This window comes from Gopherus evgoodei, chromosome 9, assembly GCF_007399415.2.
Source record: "Gopherus evgoodei ecotype Sinaloan lineage chromosome 9, rGopEvg1_v1.p, whole genome shotgun sequence".
Lineage (NCBI taxonomy): Eukaryota > Metazoa > Chordata > Testudines > Testudinidae > Gopherus > Gopherus evgoodei.
The window spans coordinates 22,165,292-22,182,147 of NC_044330.1; the positions used below are offsets into that span (position 1 = coordinate 22,165,292).

Here is a 16,856-nt window from a genome sequence, read left to right on the forward strand (position 1 = left end):
TATGTCTACACAGAAAAACAAACCTGTGACTGGCCCGTGCCACTACTGACTCGGGCTCCTGCGGCTCAGACTGTGGGGGTTGTTTCATGGTTGTGTAGATTTCTACGCTTGGGCTGAAACATGAGCTGTAGGATCCTGCAAGGTGGGGAGATCTGGAAGTCTACACAGTCACAAAACAGCCCTGCAGCCCGGCTCCCGCAAGTCTGAGTCTCCTGGCATGGGCTAGCTGTAGGTTTTTCTTTGCTGTGTAGACATACCCAAAAGGGACAGGACCTCCAGTCCATAGGCACCTACTTCTAATGGCGCTGGTGGGTGTTCGACCCCACCTCTGCCCCCAGCCCCACCCTAACTCCAGCCTGCGCCACCCCCATTCCAACCGCTTCCCCAAAGTCCCTGCCCCAACTCCGCCCTCTTCCTGCCCCATTCTGACTCCTTCCCCAAATCCCCACCCTGGCCCTGTCTCTTCCCCTGAGCATGCTACGTTCCCGCTCCTCCCCCCTCCCTGCTGGAGATTGCTACAGCTGTTTGGTGGCGGCAAGCTCTGGGAGGCAGAGGGGAGTGGTGAAGCGGCATGCTCAGGGGAGGAGGTGGGGAGGTGAGGAGCTTGGCTGCCAGTGGATGCAAAGCACCCACTAATTTTTCCCCATGGGTGCTCCAGCCCCTGAGCACCCACGAAGTTGGCGCCTATGCTCCAGTCTATGGAGGGCCCCAATACTTTGGGAAGAGCTGGGAGGACTGACACCCAGATAGAGCATGTAGGTTCTTTTGTTTTTAATGTATTTTCTCTATAGTGCTTTTACCTTAAGAATAAAATATCTCTTCTTAGAAAGAACTGTGTGATAAACTATAAGTGATAATAATATAAGATATAACTATTAATAATCTCTGAAGAGAAGAGAAGCAGACCTGTTTGTGTGTCTGACAGAGTAGAAGGGAATAACTCATGTCATAAACAGATAGTTAAGGGTTAATGTCTCTTTTACCTGTAAAGGGTTAAGAAGCTCAGTGAACCTGGCTGACACCTGACCAGAGGACCAATCAGGGGACAAGATACTTTCAAATCTTGGTGGAGGGAAGTCTTTGTTTGTGCTGTTTGTTGTTCGCTCTTGGGGCTAAGAGGGACCAGATGTGCACCCCAGGTTTCTCCAATCTTTCTGAATCAGTGTCTCATGTTTCAAAATAGTAAGTACTAGCTAGAAAAGGCGGATTAGTCTTATGTTTGTTTTCTTAACTTGCAAATGTGTATTTTGCTGGAAGGATTTTTACCTCTGTTTGCTGTAACTTTGAATCTCAGGCTAGGAGGGAGGGAGTCCCTCTAGGCTATATAAATCTGACTATCCTGTAAACATTTTCCATCCTAATTTTACAGAGATAATTTTTACTTTTTCTTTCTTTAATTAAAAGCTTTCGCTTTTAAGAACCTGATTGATTTTTTTCCTTGTTTAAGACCCAAGGGGATTGGGTCTGAACTCACCAGGGATTGGTAGGGGGGAAAGGAGAGGGGGAAGGTTAATTCCTCTTTGTTTTAAGATCCAAGGAGTTTGGATCAGTGTAGCCTCTCAGGGTAACCCAGGGAGGGGAAGTCTGGGAGGGGGAAAGGAGCGGGGATGGTTTATTTCTCCTGGTTTTAAGACCCAAGGATTTGGGTCTTGGGTTCCCCAGGGAAGGTTTTGGGGGAACAGAAAGTGTGCCAAACACTATATTTTGGCTGGTGGCAGCATTATCAGATCTAAACTAGGAATTAAGCTTAGAAATGTCCATGCAGGTGCCCACTTTTGGACGCTAAAGTTCAAACTGGGGAATAAACACCTTGACAACTCATCTACAAAATCTGCCTTTTTTTTTTTTTTTTTTTTTTTTTTGCTGTAGTCATGTTCAGAAAACTGTTTCTAGAATTTTTTTACTGCAGGAAAAGTGTTTTGATTTGGTTTTACTTTGCTCTCTCGATTAAAAAACAGTTTAAAAGAATCTGCTCAAATGATAAAAAAAAAAATAATTCACTTTCAAGCACAGACCATACACAGACATTTCAGACCCTAATAGGCACCTGGTATAATGTTGGGTACAGAACCAAGCAAGTACAGTTATATGGTGGTAGTGTATTATTTACAGAAGTGAGCTTTATATAATATGGCTAGATAATATTTGGCAATATGAAACCAGATAATTTGCCTGATAGAGTTTGTTGTTCAGTATTTAATGTTGCCATGCAAATTGGAAAAATATAAATGATAAAAGGCACCCCTGTATGGGAGAAGGGAGTTTGAAGTTGACCATCTGTAACATATTTCTCTTCCCCTTTGATCATGTGAGCTTCTGTCTTGTTTAATGGCAACTGTGTCTCTTATAGTTAAACTGAGAGCTTAATGTAGCTGGTGAAGTTATTGCTTAGAAAAGATACTAGACTGATAGCAAAAACAGAAGTCCTCCTCGGAAGAAGCCAGCTTTCATGTGGAACCAGGAAGAGGATGGGGAGAAGGGTAGTTTAGGTTGGATATTAAGAAAAACTTTTTCACTAGGAGGGTGGTGAAGCACTGGAATGGGTTACCTAGAGAGGTGGAGGAATCTCCTTCCTTAGAGGTTTTTAAGGTCAGGCTCGTCAAAGCCCTGGCTGAGATGATTTAGTTGGTGTTGGTCCTGCTTTGAGCAGGGGGTTGGGCTAGATGACCTCCTGAGGTCCCTTCCAACCCTGATATTCTATGATTTAAAGAGAGAGAGAGAGAAATATATGCAGAAAGAAGAGGAGGCTGAAAGGTGTGGGGAAAAAACCTTGGTTATGTTTTTAAGCCATTTAACTAAAGATGCATAATTAGACTGTAGCAGAAGAAAATTCAGAAATAAAGCAATGCGTCACCCCACTCAACCCAGCTGCTAGGGCAAAATTGCATGCCTACAAAGTACAAAGGTGATCAGTTTGTACTCCAGCTTTGTTTCCTGCAAATCACTGGGCAAGAATTCCTCATTCTGCCAGTTCCCTACATTGGAAATCAATTTTTATTATAAATGGTGACCTCCCTTCCAGGTAATTAGATTCTTCAGTTGATTTATATGTGAGCATGCTTATCATAACTGTTGTCTGCTGCATTGAAAATGGTGCACTTGTTTTTCACAGACTTCGAAGGGTCGCTTAGTATTTGCCTTCTTAATAAACAGTTTGTAATAAAGTAACTTGATCAGTTCTTGTACATGAAACCATTTACAAGTGTGCCTGTGGATGTGTCTCTTCAGTTGAGTATTATCTTATTCACAGTTTTGATGTTGGAACTACTCTGATTTTTGGAAAAGAGGCTCTCTCAATTGTGCATGGAAAGTTATGTAATTCAGTAGATGACATAAATGTTGTATTCCTCCTACCCAATTGCTCTCTATATTCAGCATTCACATTACCATCTGTCAGTGATGATGGAGGATAGCAAGTAAGAGTTTGCAATGAGCAGATCCCCAGATCATTGTCAGTTTGAGAAGATTTGCCACAGATGAGTTTTTATTCTGATATATGTGGTTTAATGAGACTGCTTAATTGCCCCACAGGCTGCTGGAGAAGTGGTTCAGAGTGTTCCATGTGTGAGAGATATTCAAGGTCAGGGAATTTGCATCAGTGAAAAGTTCTCAATTTTAAAGGTTGAACAGATTGGTAATTCCAGGCCATAAAATTCTTTGAGCTCTAGCAATCTGTGCAGAATGTGATAAAAATGAAGACGTATGTAACCTTCCTATACATATGGAGTTGTCTTTCACATATCAGATACTCTCCTCATCTTGTATATAACATCTCTGGCTGACTCCATTTGAAGATTATTTTTAGTCACTGTTTGGACAATACCAAGATCCATTCACCCACCATTTGCACTATTAGATATTGTCCAAAACAGCTCAAGAGCAATTTATAGTACTAGCAAGAGACAGGAAGGAAAGCACTCATAAATATATGAAAGATGGGTACAGTGTCTGAAATGTGATATATGAGGATATTTGGTATATAAGATATGCTGCTCTTTTCCTAAATTCCTCACTACTGATATTTGAATTCACCTATTATAGTAAATCAGGGTGACTTTTCTCTGATCCAGTCACCACTTGCCTTTTAGAATAGATTTAGGAAGAAACCTGGTAATTAACTGTTTCAAACTTTCACTTATACACATCCAATGAGACTCCAAAACAGTCACACTACAGAAAAGGAGACCAATTTTCAGCAATGAGTTAGGCCATGTCTACACTACCACTTATGTTGGCAAACCTTATGTCGCTCAGGGGTATGAAAGAAACACTCCCCTGAGCAACGTAAGTTTTGCCGACATAAGTGGAAGTGTGCACAATACTATGTCAATGGAAAAGCTTATCCCACCGACATAGCTAGTTGGGAGTGGTTTAATTATGTCGATGAGAGAGCTCTCTCGCGTCGGCACATAGCAGCTACACAAGAAATCCTACAATGGCACAGCTGCATCAGTACAACTGTGCCACTTTAAGATCTCCTAGCGTAGACATAGCCTTCGTATGAATTTTCAAGCACTTTCAGTTTAAATAGAGATTCTTCATCAAGTAAAGTGACATGACATGGAAAAAAATGTAGCTGAGGGTTGCTAATTACTCTTGGGATTCAGGTTATTACAGAGTGAGACGTATCCTAATGTGATTTTAATATGTTTATTCAAAGTGAATGGAGGGAAAATATATGATTTTGTGAATAACCTGTGCTTTCTTTATTGCATGATTTTTTAAAAAAATTAAGTTATACTAATATAGATATATATACACCTTTAAAATCAGTTAAGTACTTTTTGAGGAAATTGGAGTAAGGGCATTTAGGAATGGAGGTAAACCTAGTGAGAATTCAAGCTGCTGCATTTTTGCGTAGTGGAAGTAAATGGATAGAAACATCCTCTCCCCCTAAGCAAATGATTGGTTACTTTAGATAAGCCTAGAAATGAGTCATTAATTTACATTTCTCAGTCATTCTCTTGAAACAGTGATCTGTGTGAGGAAGAAGTTAGTGGATTTCTCCAAAATACATTACCAGGAAGTTACCAGAATTCAACAGCTTGCTCAGTCCAATTCATAAGAATTTCCTAAACTCATGTCACAATGTTGAATGTTATGGGGGCAGTCAAAATAGGGTCAAGACATCTATATGTTTTAAGGACAGAATTAAACAAATCCATGTAACAGAGAGAATCGAGGCTGTATTAATCAAAGTGCTAGATAATGCAGGTTTCCTGAGTCCACAGGCTATGTGTGCTCTGATAGAGGATATGACCTTTCCAGGATTGTTCTGATAGATAGGATGACCAGATGTCCCGATTTTATAGGGACAGTCCTGATTTTTGGGTCTTTTTCTTATATGACTCCTATTACCCCCCCCACCTCCGTCCCGATTTTTCACACTTGCTGTCTGGTCACCTAGGTGTATCTTCCACCACTTCAAACCAACAAATCACAAGGTCTCACTCCAGGGCTCTTTTAGATCATAATTTTTCTTGTTTCTCTAGCTTTCTATTAAATGAGAAGTGAAGATGCTATAAACTGTTGACTGTAGAGAGTAGAAATAGAATGGAAAGTTGTCTGTGAAGAAGACTACCATTGTTTACCTATGCCCAGTGGCTTCTAACCATTTTATAGATCTATGAAAGGAATCTGTCATGTTTCATAGATAATGGTGAAATAAATTGTTTAGTATTGTATGTCACATGCTTCAAAAGAAACCAAAGACTTGTGACCTTTCACAGATAATACTTTGTCAGCTCACTTGCAGTGCAGAATGCTGTTTCACCATATCTATACCCTTAGATTGTATAGGAACGTACGAGAAAATTCTTTAAATACAGTATATATCTACTTGTGCAGCTGTATCCCTGAACAACCTGAGCTTCCCTCAAGATCAAGCCTTAATGCCTCTGTCAGGATAGAGGCAAAATCTGTAAAGTTGCTAGAGAGTTGTTTTAGCAAAACCCACAAGAACTTGAATATTTATTGCATTTAACTCACACTATGACTAATTAAAACCTGTCATGTCACACACAAGCAGGACTAGAAAGTATTTAGTTTGTTATGGATGCATTTATTTGAATCAAGGCAAGCTACTGGAACCATTCTTTTCTGTTGCAAGGTCTAGGTTTGTCTCAGATATGTGCATAGACTCCCACTTAAGTCATTTGGAACTGTAGGACTGAATGTTAACATTTTCTGGTGACAAGGAAGTGTGTTCCTTTTTTACAAACTACAATATCTAGGACTACAGTACACAGAGAGAAGGGAAACCAGTTCTGAAGGAGTCTAGCAGGGGCAGGGCCGGTGCAACCCATTAGATGACCTAGGCGGTCGCCTAGGGCACTAGCGTTTTGGGGGCGGCATTTCGGGTCCTTCGGCAGCAAACGCAGCTGCCGGATCTTCGGCCGCCCCGGTTGTCATTGGCATTTAGGCGGAGGGAGCTGTAGCAGGGAGGCACAAGGAGGGCTGCCTGCAGCAAGTAAGGGGGGGGCGGTGGTATGCAGGGAAACTCCCTGCTCCAGCTCACCTCTGTTCCGCCTCCTCCCCGAGCACACCCTCGCCGCTCCACTTCTCCCTCCTCCTATGCTTGCAGCGTCAATCAGTTCCTAGAACTGGAAGAGACCTCGAAAGGTCATCGAGTCCAGCCCCCAGCCTTCACTAGCAGGACCAAGTACTGATTTTTGCCCCAAATCCCTAAGTGGCCCCTTCAAGGATTGAATTTACGACCATGGGTTTAGCAGGCCAATGCTCAAACCACTGAGTATCCCTCCCCCCTATCAATACAAATGGAAATGTGTTTTGGGTTAAATCATAGTCTTATAGACTTGCCTATGTCACAGAACCATCAGAGGAGTCTGTCTTGTCTGGTCTGGTCTCTTTACCCAGGACTAGATTAACAGGGGTGTATCTGATCAGGATTAAAATGCATTAGCGGAACTGTCTGTATGGAACTTTACACAGTTCCTAGCCATGTTGTGCCTAGTTTTAATTAGTAGTATTTAATACTCCCTCAATTTCATGAGTACCATATTCTCTCACATTTTTAACTCTTCAGGGACTGAAAATGACCTCTCCCTTCTTTTAATAAGGACTTAAGCATAAAATTGCACATAGTGCTGTTGTCAGTACTATTAAAAATTCAACTAAAGGCTTGCCTGTCACAGTGTAACAGACTGTAAGCCAACCCAGATTTTAATGTTCTGAAATTGAATACCTTGCAGTTCCTCCCTACTGATCAAGTGTATGCATCCAGACACTGTTTTTCCAAGGAGCCTGGAGCCAAAGAGCAGTTGTCAGAAGTTTAATGGTATGCTACTGTAACAAAGATGAATTTCAAGGTAGACAGAAGTAAATTAAAGCATGTGCTGCTGTTGTTACTGCTGCCAGATTGTCATGTACATCCAGCTTCCTGCAAGGGCAATGAAACCTTGACTGTGCTAAAAGTATGACAGAATATTAGCCCTCTGAAATACCCTTTCATGCAACGGCAAGGTGCTGACAAAGTTTCAGAAGGCTTGTTTTAACCTCTCTTGGGTTTAAATTGTATACATGGTAGAAGAACCTGCAGATCTGATCTAAATTATTTTGCACATAATTCAGCCTTATTTCCCATTATTTTTTAAATATTATTTCCTCTTCTCTTTTCACTGCTGTACCCTGGATTCATCTTACTCCCTTTGCTATCATGCAGTCCTCTAGCTAAAATGGTAGTTGATTGATATAAATTCTTTTGAGCTGGAACTCTTCTGCTGCTGGTTGTCATGGGAGGGTGCAGTTGACACTTTCCTGTGCTTAAAAGGCAAACACTGAGCTTCCATCAGTTTCAAGACCGGTGTTCTGTAGAAGCCTAACACCATTTCTGATCTATGGGCTCCCAGAAGGTAGCACAAAGTATTGTTGTTATGCCATTGAGAGAGCCACTCCACCCCCTTCTCTAAATAAAAATAAATAAAATGCTGCCTTTTCAGTAGCGCTTGGAAAAAAAATAATTGTCCTATTCAGTTCAATGAAGCATGAAGATATTTCTTTGCTCAAATGACCATATTTTAATTGTTTTATAAGGAGTAGGAAATGTGATTTAATGAAATCAAAAGAATTTGAAAAATTCAGATTCCAGAATTGACTTTAGGAAAACAGCCCTAAGACCTTTTTAGATTTTTTTTTAATGGGGAATCATGTTTATCATAGTTAAATACTATTCTGTTCTATACCATGCTAATTGCCAATAACTGAGTGCATTCCAGTCATGCATGAAGCAATGTCTATCACATGTTTTGTTCTCTCATCATGTCCCCAGAGGGAGAAGCATGTGCAGAAGAGTGTCTTGTTTCGGTAGGGTCTGGGTTTTTCTTTATGAATAGGCCTGTTGCTGTTTTTGTGTTGGAGCAGAAAGAGGTGAGATCTGTGAACATTCTAAATTCCTATGTATTTCATGTCATTGTCTTGGACCACTGTGGCAGTCTGTACCCCTATGTTCACCCCTTTTATAGGATGTGGCAAATTGCCAGTACTGTTATGGTGGGTCTCACGCTTTCTCTTCTTTGGGGAAGGTTCAGGGCACCATTGCTTGCCTCTGAATTGGTATTTTAATTAGCCCACTAGTGTCCTTGAGGAGGGGAGTGGAGAGGGAGGGACCTGGGCCCACTTTCTTCTCCAGGTCCCAACCCAGGGGCCCTGAGGTTTGTGGTGAACCACTTGAACTAGCAGTTCCATCCCCTGGGTTACTTCCCTCTCCTGCCCTTCCGCTTGTGAAGGGGCTTCTAGCCCTCCTTCTACATAAGTCAGTTGCCCCTTACCTTGGGTTTTTTTGGATTTCTCAGCTCTCCGCAGCACTCCTCCAAACTTTCCTTTTGATCTCTCTTCAAAACTGTTCTCTGTTCCAACTCCTTCAAAATGCTCTCTGCTCCAATCAAACCTTCCTGCTCCAACTCCCACACTGTCTGACTGAAGGAGGGGTTTTTATCACATGACTGACTGCTGGTGCTCCAATTGGCTTCAGGTGCTCTAGTTAATCTATAGCAAACCTTCCTCCCCTTGCAGGGAATAAGGCTTCCTGCTAACACTCTCCTGCAGCCTTTTGGCCATGCTGTATCACAAGGACCATGATAAAGTTTGTACAAAGTATGTCTTGTGAGGTATCATTTGAAAACTCATAATTTGCTGATCATTATTGTCCTGGTAAATTATGTGTGGTAACACTGTATGTAAAGTTATAAGATTCTATTGTCTGATATTACTAAGACAGGTTCCAAGTCTGGAGAGCAGTCACAAGCCAGTTCCCTAGAGACAAAAGGCTAGCTGATGCCTTAGCCAGGTGTCAACAAAATCAAATGGACATAATGCACTGGTTAAGTGACCATTCTTTGGCAAGAAATAGGATATGGGTGAAAATCTACATCTTGACAAAGAAATATCTGGGGGTTCCCATCCACACAGACTTTCTGTCTCCTGAACCTCAGCTGGAAATGATTCTCAAAGAAGAGAAAGAACTATAAGAAGGGAGAGAACATGGGGTGTCTGCTCTCCCTTTCTCTCTACTCATAGTTACGGCTAAGATTTAGTCATGTGTATTTTTAGTAAAAGTAATGGACAGGTTATGGGTAGTAAACAAAAATTCACAGCCCGTGACCTATCCATGACTTGTATTATATAACCCTGACTAAATCTTGGGGGCTCTGAAGGGGAGGCTCTGGGGGCACCAAGGATGCTCTGGAGGTGGGGAGTTCCAGGGGCACCACGGGTGCTCTGGAGGTCGGGGCTCTGAGGGTGCCACTGGGGTGTGGGGACAGCCTGCATGCACTGCTAGTGCTGGCAGAGAGAGGCAGGAGGTGACTGGGGGGCACCGCACCACTGGTGCTCAGAGGTTGGCAGGGGGGTGCTGTTGGGGGCGGGGAAGACAGCAGTGTTAAGCAGCCCTGGGCTGGTGCTGGTGTGTGTGTGTGCGATCCGAGACCACTGCTGGTGCTTGGGGAGAGGGCTCGGGCAGCCCTGTGGTCAGTCGCACCCGCCTCTGTAGAAGTGATGGAGGTCCTGGAAAGTCACAGAATCCGTGACCTCCATGACAGATTCACAGCCTTACTCATGGTATCGACAGCACTTCAAAAACTTAGGAAGTAGCACTGAACTAGGGGAGGGATCCTGACTGAATGAAATTCATCCAGTAAGATTGTTGGAACATGTAGTGAGAGAGACTTTGCTTTGAGTTCACTTAGTGTGTTAAGTTAAGCATTAGTTTCATTTTACTTTTATTTTCTTGTAACCAATGCTGACCTTTATGCCTCATTACTTGTAATCACTTAAAATCTATCTTTGTAGATTTGCAGATCTATGCAGGATTTTCTATTAATAAAATGAAGGACTTTATATGAGCTTCTATTGTCCAGGAGAGAGCTGGGCAGTACAAGATGCACATTTCTGTGGGAAAGTCGGGACTGGGAATTTGCTGGTGTTGCTCTGCAGTGGAATTCAAGACTGCTTGGCTTATAGCACTCATACAATATAATTGGGAGTAACTTACATGCTGCTGGAGGCTGTGTGTGAGCAGACCAGGAGTGGAGGTTCTCACAGCAAAGCAGTGTAAAAGGTACCCCAGGTTGGAGGATTGAGGGGACACAGCTGTTCATCAGTCCAGATTGTACCTTGGGTAATGTCCCAACCACCCCCAGAGAAAGTTCGGTCTCCTGTACAGATGAGCTTTACACTTACTGTTCTGGATCACAGTCTTTGTCCCAGCGCTTTAGACAGTCTTTTAGATATCTGGGGCCCAGGACCTGGGTGCATGAAAGATGAGGACTGAAACCTTGAACTTGATTTGAAATCCTGTGGGAGGCCAGTGTAGAGAGCAGAGGACAGGTTTGATGTGTTCGCAGGAGCCTGTGTGGCTGAGAACATGTACTATAATGGTCTGTACTAGTTGGAGTTTCCGAAGTGCTGAAGGCTTCATGCCAAGTTATATAACATTACTGTAGTGCAGCCGAGAGGTGATGAAGGCAAGAATAACTGAGGTCGGGTCTTCATCTTTCAGGATGAGATGGAGTCGCCTAGCCAACTGGAGACGGCAGAAAGCGTTACTCATGGATGCTTTGAGAGCTCAGCATCAACTAGGGATCAAGAGTACTCTTAGACTATAGACTGAATCTTGATTAATTGTGAGTGTGTGCCTTCAAACAAAAGAGACTGCATAGTGGCTGCATACTCTTCAAAATGCTTTCCTCTGCCCACCAGCATCACCTCTGTTTTGTTCAGGTTCAGCTATCTATGTGGTGAAGGATGGGTAGAGCTGTTGATCATCTACATATTGCTGGCACTTGAGTCTATGTCATCTGACCAGTTCACTTAGTGGTTGCATATAGATGTTGGTTTTGGTCTATTAAGATGCTTTGTCTCTTAATTTATTAAATGACAAATTCAGATCCACTGCAAGTGCTTAGTAGTTGCATCCAAATAATTTTTTAGTCTGGTCATAGTACTTTTAGTTTTTGAAACCTGTAGAGATTATCTATTGGACGTGTTCATTATTTAATTTTCTTATGTCTACCATAGATGTAATATGTAAGGGCTGCAAGATTTGCATGTGTTTTTTCTTCTTCTTTAAGAAAAATGTATTGTACATGAAAGACCGAACAGATTTTTTTCAACAGTGTTTCAATTTCTACTTTAGTCTTCCCTTCAGATTTTGTTTTCATGTCATCCTATAAGTAATCTTTCATGTGTACATGTTATCGCTTGTTCTTTAACCTTCTGTCTGCCTTTCTTGGCTTCAGAAGGTTAAAGAACTGTCTAATTTCTTCCCTGTTAAGTATAATACCTCAGTATGACAGTGGTTTCCTGAGATCTGTTTGGAAATATAAATCACGTAATTTTTTTCTGTACCTTTCAAAAATGTACCCAGTTTAAGAGTGAATGCTGAAGTATTATGGTATCTTCAGATTATAATGGCATGTACTGAAATGTCTGATCTCAACTTGGAAAGTTTTGAAGGGGCTGTATCATGATGAGAAATACAAATTTACTATGTAATGTATGTAAGTTGTAAGAAGGGTTTTCTGGCCAAAGTTCTGTTGTTTGTATCCTTCGTTTTAGAATGGTCTCAGTAGGATAATACAAAAATATCCTTATAGAAAGCGTAAACTATTTTCAAGAAGAATTAAATGTAAATGTCTGAATTTGACAGGGAGAGGCTAATTACTTTATGGTGTACCTTTTGGCTTTCCAGTGATACATTATATGGAATAATGTTCTTTGTTCTGCACTGCCAGGTTGCAGACAAATTGAACACAACTACAATGATATTTTAAGGTGTAATTTAATCACCAGCTGATTTAAGAATACTAACTATAAACCTGGGAAGAGTATGTGCAGAACTAAAGAGGTAACTTCTGATCAGTCTTGGGCCTGAAATATTTCCATCTTTTTTGATACTAGCAGGGAAGCCCAAGCACTCAGCAATGGCCTTTGCCACATCTTTCCTTTCCAACCGTGTTGGTATGACAGGAGCAAAAATCTCATGCCTACAGAGGAGAAGGATTTTCTGTTTGACTGGTGTTCATGAAAGGTTCCAGCACTGGAAAAGAGAAAGCTATCCTGTATTTCTCCACAGAAGACAGTATCAGAACAGCTTTCCCCCACACTGACTCAACAAAGTATCTCATCCTTATCTGAAGGAATCACCAATAAGAGTAAGAGAGTAACTGATACTAATGGTAAGAGTACCTATTAGTTTAATACTGACAGTTATTTTAGTGATGTGGACGCACATTCAGTCATTATTGATTGCCAGTTAAATTTTAGCTCTAAACCCCCTAATTTGGTACAACCATGCAACCATGTGCCAATTTGCTTCTTTCTGGCATTTATTGGGCATACTGTGGTAATCGTTTATGTTTTTTGTTGTACAGTGTTCCTGGGTGCTTCTACCTTCCTTCCCAGAGCTGAGTGCATTTTAACAGTGGGAAAAGTGGTTGCTTTGTGTGATTTGAAGAGTGCTTTAAGTTCACATAAGATGCTACTTACTCATTGTGTGATGTAATATTTTGTGTGTGCGTGCGCGCCTATGTACATTAGCAAATTTAGCTATTGTTGTAAATGACTGGTCAAGCATAGGTAACCGAATTACTGAACCCAAATGTTACACCATAAACTTCCTGCTGATTAATTTAAATGTGCCTCAACTGGAGCTGAATCAAGTATCTTCAGTATCTCTCTAATTCACTACAATTTTCTAGGGGTCATTCCATCAATGAATGTGTGTAACTCCCAGTTATGCTAATGGAAGTGAAAAGTACAGAGGAAAGTGTTATACTTAATTCCAACCTTATTGTATTCAGACTAATCTTTGCGCCAGGTGTATCATTGAAATATAGTGTTTTCAGGCTCTGATTATGACTGAGTCATAGCCGGTCCATGGTTAAGGTTGAAATTTGCCATTGATTGATTGATTTGATTGCATTACTTTAGCACCTAGGAGCTCCAGCCACTGATCTTCACCACATTGTATTAGATACTGTACAAACGCAAAATAAAAAGATGGTCCAGGAACTAAATCTATATGTACAGATAATATAGGCCACTACTTTTGGAAGGAGCATGCCAAATTATGTGATTTAGAAATCCACATTAATAGGGTGTTCACTTTCACGTTGGAGGTTGGCAGAGGGAGCTCAAAAATCAGAACACAGACCAAAAACCATGATTTAATATTAAAAACACCATGATTTTTAGGGGCCTGACTCGTGGTTTTGGCACTTTTGGGGGATGGCAGTGCTATGTGTGAATGTTATCTTAAATATTTTCTTTTTATATAAGTGTTTGCAGTGTGAAGAAATATACTGGAGGAACATTAACTCAAATTTAAAAAGATTTTGTGGGGTGGGGGAGGTTAGGAGGAATGTAGATAAAGCTGTCCAAAAGAAGTTGCACTAAGAGCTAATTGACACTTTTGGTTCTTTTCTTTATAGTCAGCAGCAGAATATGTGAAGTCCCGCCTGCCTGAAGTCCTGAAACAACATCTTCAAGACTATGAGAAAGACAAAGAGAACAGTGTGTTGTCTTACCAAACCATCCTGGAACAGCAAATTCTGTCAATTGACCGAGAAATGCTGGAAAAATTGACTGTATCCTATGATGAAGCAGGTATATTCACATTTCTTTCTATGTTGCAACTAATGTTAAAAATGGATCAGCTTTCCTTCAGTCTTGAAATTCCTTTAAGTAGCTAGTGGTTGTGTTGAAAAATTTAAAGTTCGGCCTCAAAGTTATGAAGTGACTCAGTAACACATTTCTTCAACTAAAATCAAGGAAATGCCCCAATTCAAGGGTTGAATATCACGTAGCTGGAAGAACAGCTATTTTTGCTAATGATGGGTTTGTCCTTTTTAATGTACTGTTGTTGATTGCTCTACTCTTTTTTTGTAATGTATCTCCAAATTTTGCTGTCTTATAGTGAAGTTCAGATCAGTCTATCTGTAACCTTTTGCAGTAATAATGCAACTGTTCCTAAACAGTAAGCCCCAAATTTAACATTGTTACTGTTGTTTGCTTATTCTTATTTATTATTATTATTATATTTTAAGTATCAGAGGGGTAGCCATGTTAGTCTGGATCTGTAAAAGCAGCAAAGAGTCCTGTGGCACCTTATAGACTAACAGATGTATTGGAGCATGAGCTTTCGTGGGTTAATACCCACTTCGTCGGATGCATGTAGTAGAAATTTCTAGGGGGAAGTGTATGTCCCTGGAAATTTCCACTATATGCATCCAATGAAATGGGTATTCACCCATGAAAGCACATGCTCCAATACGTCTGCAGTCTATAAGGTGCCACAGGACTATTATATTTTATTTATTTTATATTACCAGAAATGTGCTAAGCATTTTCCTAAACAAAATAGAAAGGCATGGATCCTGTCCTGAGGACAGCACAGTCTAAATTTTGGATGTGACATGACAAGGGAGGGTAGACAAGAGTAGGGAGGTGATGGGGTGACAGAAGACATAAGTTTGTAGCAATGCAATTGTATGGTTCTTCAGTTCTGGCACTTGCATATCTTGATAGTTCAAACAGGGTTTCTTGATTGTTTGTTTATTTTGTAATATTTGTTATTATTTACTAGCTTCTTTTCTTAATCCAGTTGGTAAGGCACTCCATTTTCTAAGTCCTTGATCCAATCTTCAAATACGTTTCTCAAACTGGGGTCCATGGACTCCTGGAGGCCCACAAGGCAACTCCAGAGGGTCTGCCGGCCCCCCCCATCAACTCCCCCACCCAATTCCTCTCCCTTCCTCCCAGCTGTTCCATGGCATGCAGGAGGTGCTGGGAGAGAGGGGGAAGAGTGGAGATGGGGTGTGCTCAGGGGAGGGGGTGGAAAGAAGCATCTTGAGAAACTGGGTACAGTATTTACATGCTGATACACAGAAGCTAACTTTCAAAAATAGCTATCAGTGTGCATCATGTATCTAGCCCAGGGAGTTCTACCCTCTGGAACCCTAACCTTTACCCTCTGAAACCATAATTCTAGTCTGGGGAGTTGTGGATATGTCCTGAGGATATTATTTGAGTTTAAAGGAATGTTTTATATCCAGTCCTCTTATCTCCCAGTTTTTCTTATCAAAACCATCTATCATCTTTTTTGTAAGCTATCCAAAAAATCTTATTTAACTCTGCTTGTTTCAATAGTTATTAACTGATATACTTAGTCTGACATCATTAATGATGCTACTGCGAAGCAAGGAATCAAATAAAAGGGGACCTTATTTGTTTCAGTATTAAAATAGTTTGGGGTTTGTATGTATTTTAAGACCCTGATCTTAGAGTTGAATCTATAAGGATGGACCCTTGCACCTGTGCAGACCCTGTTGACATCACTGGGACTCTGCCTCGACATAAGGATCTACCCATAATGATGCAGTTGCAGAATTAGGAACATTGTATGCATTTTTGTGTATATTACAATTTTGTGTTGCAGATTTTGTATGGACTGGTTTCATTCAACGTGTGTGTTAAAAATATACCATGTATTTCTACAAACCCAAATGTATTTTGATGGCATCATTAGTAAATAATACATCATGTGAAAATAACACAACCTTAATAACTATTTACTGCGTGCATAATACTAATCAAGAATGTTTGTGCAGAACAATTTAAATGCTAAACAAAATACATTAATAAAACTGCTTTTACGGATGCCATTAAAATGCAGCCTGTTAGGCACTGAAGAAATAGCAAACTTCCTGATCATATTTTTCCTCCATCTTAATTTCAGTGAGGAAATGAATAGTTGGCACATTTTCACACAGGGTTGTGTGCTACAATTTTTAATACCCCTTTTGTTTTTTAAAAAGCATAGATACGGAAGATTCACACAAAAATATCCTTGCCTGCAGCAACTTGCCATCCTTTATGAACAAAGCTATTTAACATATAGTCTATATTGTTACTCTTGTATCATGTCAGTAAGCAAATACTGTTTAGGCTTTTCAGGTTTTTTAGCTGTCTTAGCTTAGATGAAGATAATTGGGGAAATTAATTTGGATTTTTTTTTATTTTCATGGCTTCTTGAATATTTGGCCATTGCTGCTACTGTAGGAGGTTTAATTAGTATATGAATTATAATAAATAAAATGTGAGTGCCTTTGATCAGGCTGCAGTAGGAATTTGAAGGTATTCACATGTTCCGTGTTAGTCAATAGCTGGTCACAGTTTTAGGGTTCTGTTGTTCATATGTTCTTGATTCAAAGTTAACCTGTTTCTGCTGACTTAATCCCTTTATTCTCCTCTACCAGATGTACTATCTGTCTATTTCAACATAAGTAACTTCTTGCCCATTGTGACAGGTCTACCTAAACTGATTTGTTCATATTTCTTAC

At 40.7% G+C, this 16,856-nt stretch overlaps 1 protein-coding gene across 2 annotated transcripts in view; it reads left to right on the top strand.

The window, feature by feature from the left end:
- The window catches only part of PPM1L (protein phosphatase, Mg2+/Mn2+ dependent 1L), a 182,872-nt gene that overhangs the window by 99,327 nt on the left and 66,689 nt on the right, over positions 1-16,856 (top strand). Inside the window, exons 1-2 of one of the 2 annotated variants that reach the window (XM_030574901.1) lie at positions 12,436-12,692; positions 13,947-14,121. In XM_030574901.1, the coding sequence (XP_030430761.1) occupies positions 12,690-12,692; positions 13,947-14,121 (178 nt within the window). In that variant the 5' untranslated portion in view covers positions 12,436-12,689. Of the gene's footprint in view, positions 1-12,435; positions 12,693-13,946; positions 14,122-16,856 lie in introns of those variants that run through there. The other variant, XM_030574900.1, reaches the window with a different exon arrangement.